The sequence below is a fragment of the Microcebus murinus genome, chromosome 6 (assembly GCF_040939455.1).
Source record: "Microcebus murinus isolate Inina chromosome 6, M.murinus_Inina_mat1.0, whole genome shotgun sequence".
Lineage (NCBI taxonomy): Eukaryota > Metazoa > Chordata > Mammalia > Primates > Cheirogaleidae > Microcebus > Microcebus murinus.
The window spans coordinates 79,839,185-79,845,225 of NC_134109.1; the positions used below are offsets into that span (position 1 = coordinate 79,839,185).

The 6,041-nt window shown below is 57.3% G+C and overlaps 1 protein-coding gene across 1 annotated transcript; it reads left to right on the forward strand.

The window, feature by feature from the left end:
- The first annotated feature begins 2,326 nt into the window (after positions 1-2,326).
- CHST14 (carbohydrate sulfotransferase 14) lies at positions 2,327-4,509 on the forward strand. The gene has a single exon (XM_012766426.2). The coding sequence runs from the start codon at positions 2,516-2,518 to the stop codon at positions 3,644-3,646; it is 1,131 nt and encodes a 376-aa protein (XP_012621880.1). The 5' UTR covers positions 2,327-2,515; the 3' UTR covers positions 3,647-4,509.
- The last annotated feature ends 1,532 nt before the right edge of the window (positions 4,510-6,041 follow it).

A 6,041-nucleotide genomic window follows, 5' to 3' on the forward strand; every position in this document is an offset into this window, starting at 1 on the left:
TGACTGTGTTCAAGGTGGGGTGGCTCTGAGGCTGTGGGGGGTTCCTGGGAGGCAGATCATGGCCACCAAACCAAACCCTCTTCTCCATTTTGTTACTGACATCCGGTCATGGGGCAGGTTCATTTCCATAGAGGTTGTTAGCGGCACAGACACTACCATGGACTTGCCATAGCACTGCCTTAACTGTCCACAAGAGTCCCTTGAGGTGGGTGATAGCCTGTCCTCATTTTACAGACAGGAAACTGATACGAGAGATAAAGTACGCTGGTCAAGCACTCCCCCAGAGTGAGACTGCCCCACCCTGACTGCTAACTCGGAAAACTGCCCTCTTACAGAAATGAGTACATGTGGCCAAATTATCAAAAACCTTTTTAAAGGCCTTTTTCCTCTCCTAGTTTAAAAGACACACTTAGGCCGGGCGCGGTGGCTCACACCTGTAATCCTAGCACTCTGGGAGGCCGAGGCGGGCGGATTGCTCAAGGTCAGGAGTTCAAAACCAGCCTGAGCGAGACCCCGTCTCTACTATAAAAATAGAAAGAAATTAATTGGCCATCTAATATATATATATATATATATATATATATATATATATATATATATATATATATAAAATTAGCCGGGCATGGTGGCTCGTGCCTGTAGTCCCAGCAACTCGGGAGGCTGAGGATTGCTTAAGCCCAGGAGTTTGAGGTTGCTGTGAGCTAGGCTGACGCCACGGCACTCACTCTAGCCTAGGCAAGAAAGCGAGACTCTGTCTCAAAAAAAAAAAAAAAGACACACTTATTGGAGGGAAAAAGATGATCTCAGTAGAAAATCTTACTTATCAGAGAGTGCTACTGGAAGCAAGGAGCAGTGTGGTCAAGGCTAATCCTTTACACAGACTTCTAGCAGTGGGTGGGCATGTGGTGGCCTGAGGGTGCACCCCAGCATTCAGACTGGGATATGGGGAGCCCACCCTGGGGAGCTGGAAGACCACAGGCTTCCCTCACCTGCCTTGTGTGCTCTCATGTTGCTGGGATTGGGGGCATCCATGAAACCTCTAGCGCTGTCTTGTCCCTCAGAACCCCCTCATCCTGAATTCATCTGATCAGTGGTAGCTCCATTTTCCCACTGGCATCTTCTATTCCTTTTCCATCTTCATCCTTCAGTACAGCCAGCCCAGCATCAGCTGCTTCCTCCCATCCGTTCCACAATGTGCTCTATTAATCTCGGAAGGAGCGTGGTTAGGAATTTAGGTTTTAGAGTCAGAACGACTGTAGTGAGGCTCAGCTTCCCTGAGCCTCTTTGTTACTTCAGCTGTAAGAGGGGAATGTCTTACTAAGGGAGATAATGAGTACAAAACACTTAGCAGGCGCCAGCCTCAGTACGGCTTGGGCTCTGCTTCAGAGCCTTGCTGGCTCCCCACACCGCGCACAGCGGAGTCTGGATACTTAGCTAGGCTCCCAGTGATAGGTAAGGGCTGGCTACTGACGTCAAAAGCACTGGGGGTGGGGGGTGGGAGTTAGCCTGGTACCATTGAGCACACATTGGGCTCCGGGCAAGGAGACTGCTTGGCAGTTCCCTGCTGCTCTGTGCCCCCAGCTCCTCGCCCTTCAAAATGTGTGCTGGCCACGCCAGCAGTCCCGAGGCACCAACTGGTCATTAGTCCCTCCCCAGAGTGCCCCAGTTATCCCAGTGCTGCAGGCCTAGGGGAGAGAAGGCAGAAGAGAGGAGACTTCATTTCCAGACGTTTCTAGTTGCCCCGTGGATAAGCACTGTAGTCCCTAGGTATTGCTAAACCCTATGTCACCATGGAGACATCGGTCAGTGTGTGACAGTCCTGTTCCTCTTTCCTGGAGTGGCCGGGACCTGCGGGGCCGAGGAGGGTAAAGGCAGCGAGAAAGAGCACACCGAGAACTCTGCTAACAGAGAAAGCCCGGCCCCCGCATGTCTGGAGTGGCAGCGAGTGTGGTCTTCCTGCCTCCAGACCCGCTGTCGGAGGAAGGGCTCCGCCAGGCCGGAGTTTGCGGCGGGCGGTAGTGCGGGTCCTCATCGCCCAGCTCCCGGAGGGCACACGCTGAGCGACAGGGGGCCGCAGCATGCGTCTTTTCCGCCTTCGAGGACTCAGCAGCTTTTGTCCCCAAGCCTAGAGGACCCGGGCGGCCCTTGCTTAGGCGCCCTCTCCTGGGTAGGGGTCCGCGTGCGCCCTCCCCAGCCCGGTCCCCGCAGGGGTGCCCGCCCCTCTCCCCGCCCCCGGCGTGGGCCCGCCCCGCGCCTGTGTCACGGCTGGGCCGGGGGTGGAGAGCGGCCGGGCGGGACATCCGGCCCTGGTACCTCGCCGCGCCCGCCCGCCGCCCGCTCCAGCGCTGCGGCCCGGGAGCCGGCCACCCCCGCACGCGCCAGGGCCGCCCGCCAGCCCTCCCCTTCCCGCCTCCCTCTGCCGGCCCAAACCCTCTTCCCGCCCCCAGCCCGAGCCCGCCTCCCGGGCGGCCCCCGGATCGGCCGGGCCGGCGCAGGCCCCCACCCCGGGAGCACCATGTTCCCCCGCCCGCTGACCCCGCTGGCGGCCCCTAATGGCGCCGAGCCCCTGGGCCGGGCGCCGAGGCGGGCCCCGCTGGGCAGACCCCGGGCCGGGCTTGGGGGGCAGCCCCTGCTGCTGCCGTCCATGCTGATGTTTGCGGTGATCGTGGCCTCCAGCGGGCTGCTGCTAATGATCGAGCGGGGCATCCTGGCCGAGATGAAGCCCCTTCCCCTGCACCCGCTCAGCCGCGAGGGCGCAGCCTGGCGCGGGACAGTCCCCAAGCCTGGGGGCCTGTCCCTGAATGCTGGGGACTCGGACTTGCAAGTGCGGCAGGACGTCCGGAACCGGACCTTGCGGGCGGTGTGCGGACAGCCCGGCATGCCCCGGGACCCCTGGGACTTGCCGGTGGGGCAGCGGCGCACCCTGCTGCGCCACATCCTCGTAAGTGACCGCTACCGCTTCCTCTACTGCTACGTCCCCAAAGTGGCCTGCTCTAACTGGAAGCGGGTGCTGAAGGTGCTGGCAGGTGTCCTGGACAGCGTGGATGTCCGCCTCAAGATGGACCACCGCAGTGACCTGGTGTTCCTGGCGGACCTGCGGCCTGAGGAGATTCGCTACCGCCTGCAGCACTACTTCAAGTTCCTGTTTGTGCGGGACCCCTTGGAACGCCTCCTGTCCGCCTACCGCAACAAGTTCGGCGAGATCCGAGAGTACCAGCAGCGCTATGGGGCTGAGATCGTGAGGCGGTACCGGGCTGGAGCTGGGCCCAGCCCTGCGGGGGACGATGTCACCTTCCCCGAGTTCCTGAGATACCTGGTGGACGAGGACCCTGAGCGCATGAATGAGCATTGGATGCCTGTGTACCACCTGTGCCAGCCTTGTGCGGTGCGCTATGACTTTGTGGGCTCCTACGAGAGGCTGGAGGCTGATGCCAACCAGGTGCTGGAGTGGGTGCGAGCACCACCCCATGTCCGATTTCCCACTCGCCAGGCCTGGTACCGGCCAGCCAGCCCCGAAAGCCTGCACTACCACCTGTGCAGTGCCCCGCGGGCCCTGCTGCAGGACGTCCTGCCTAAGTATATCATGGATTTCTCCCTCTTTGCCTACCCACTGCCTAATGTCACCAGGGAGGCCTGTCACCAGTGACTGCAGGTGTAGGGCCAGCAGCTGTTGTGGATTGGTTTTAACAACATCAGCTTCTTGTGCTTCTTCCTGCCATTCAGAGAAACCCTGGCTCTGGGGCTTGTGGCTTCTCCAGATGCCTGGATGGCAGGGTCTACCCTCAGAAGTTCCTTGTCCAGGCTGGGTGCCCACAGTGGCTCAGAGGACAGGGCTAGACGGGAGGCCTGTGCTCCCCACTGGGGAGAACTCTTGGAGCCCTGTGTGATCCTTCTTGTCCCAGTAGGGCCAGACACGAGTTTGCCAGGGAAGCAGCACATCCGATGTAAAGACTGGCTCCTGGCCCCCGGCTGCTGGGATTGTGCAGTCACTTGGTCCACCTTAATTTAACCTGTGGCCAAACCCAGAGGTGGCACCTGCCAAGAGCAAGCATCACCAGAGCCAGGAACCCCGTGGCTCTGATACCCCATTTATATAACTGGAAGCACCTTCAGCACCCGCTTCCTCATGTGCCTTAGGACTGGAGTGAGCAGTTGTGCCTTATAAATGACTTTTGTGCTTTCTGCTCCAGACTCATAATTTCCTACACTTGCTAGGTTCTTTCCGTTTTTCCAAGGAAAGGAAAACTGAAGCAGGGCCCTTGCCTGGTAGCTCTAGGATCCAGCCCTGCAGGCATCCAAAGACCCCTGTGCCCAGTCTCTTCCTGGGCTCCCAGAACCTCCTCTCTAATCCTCCCTTCCTACCCCAGAGGCCTTCGAGATTGTGACTGTGGCTGGTATATCTGGCTGCCATTTTTATGATGCATTTATTTAAAATTTATACTTTTTGATAGAACTCTTGTAAAGGCTTTGTTTTCCTAATAGCTGAATTTTTAATAAAGCTGTTTTGTATATAAAGTGAGCATCTCTGTGATTCCCCCTCTGAGGCCCTGTGGGTCCAGCAAATCTAGAGGTCTGTCTCCCTAGGGCAGGAGAGGGAGCTTGCAGGTAGAGAAGGTAAGACAAGGTGTCGCCTGCTTGGGCTGGTTCAGTAGGCCATCGCCATGGAGCCATTGGGGGCTTCTAATAGGCCATAACAGAGTCACAAAGGGCAAGCCCAGTTAGGAATGGCCCCAGATCCAGAAAGTACCTACATAGCTTATTCCCTGAAGAAGGGGGTGGGTAGGAAACATGGGCTCCTCTTCCTCTTAGGCAGGAATACTTCGTGAGTGATGAGGCCCCCAGAGTGTTTTCAAATGGAAAAGGGGATTGGTGTGTGAGCAAGGGGAGGTTATTGCTGGTGTTGAGCATTGGAAGGAAGGACGGCGGGGAGGTTGAGTCAGGGGCAGGCTCTTGTTGACGTAGGTCCAGAGGAAGTTGTGGGAGGAATAGTCAGAACAAGAGGACAGCCCTCTGTGGCCTTGTCCCCCCTGCTCTCCAGAGAACCCAGGCCCCCCAAGGGATGGCAAGCAGAGGGCTGGGCCTGCTGTGCCTTGGGAGGGAGGCAAGGCCAGGGCTGGCGCTTACTGAGTGGTCCATTTCATATGCCCCCAGCGGGACCTGCTCTACTTTAGGGGCCTGAGGTTGTGGTAAGAAGGGGGCCCAAGGGCATGAGGGAGAGAGGGGGGGAGGGCCCCCTTGCAGGTACCCCCTGTACCTAGCTTTGCTATGGATCAGATTTGGGAGAGGAAAACACCCCATTCCCAAATTTGAGGGAGGGACTTCTATGAGCACTCATGGCTCTCTGCCATGACTCATCAGGTCATGTCACTTCCAGGAGGCCTTACCTGATCCCTTATCTGGGTCCCATGTCCTTCTTCAAGGTCCCCTTGGCTCTGGGGACTTTACCTAGACTGATCAAGTCCCAGCTCTACTCCTCACCACCTGCCTGACTACCTCTCTGAATCTCTGTGTTTTCCACTATAGCATGGGAATAATAATGCTTATCTTATGCGGATTGCTGGGGGATTGATGAAGACATAATGGGTAAAAGGATCTATCCTAGCACCTGGCTTGATGGATGTTCTTTGAGAGGCTCGTTGAATACCTGATCCCTCAGAGACCTGGGAGACTGAGAAGAAGCCAGGACACTGTGTCCAGCTGGAGACCCCAGCTGCCTCTGGCAGAGCCCCTTTGATCCCTGAGTTCACTTCCTCTACCAATGACCAGTCCTCTGAGCCTCTGGCCCCTTTCGAGCCCCTCCTGCATGCCACCTCCTCTCCCCCTTCTTCCTTGCTTGGGATCTATAGTAACGAGTCAGTCCCCTCACAAGGGCCCACAGCTTAGAACCCGAGAACCCCGAGAATGTTGGGCCCAGATGTTGTATTCGCCTCATCTCATTTAATCCTCATGACAGCCCAATGCCATACGTGTTAGTTATCCTGTTTTACAGATATGGAAACTGGCACGGAGAGATTGACCTGCCCACAGTGTCCAACCCAGGT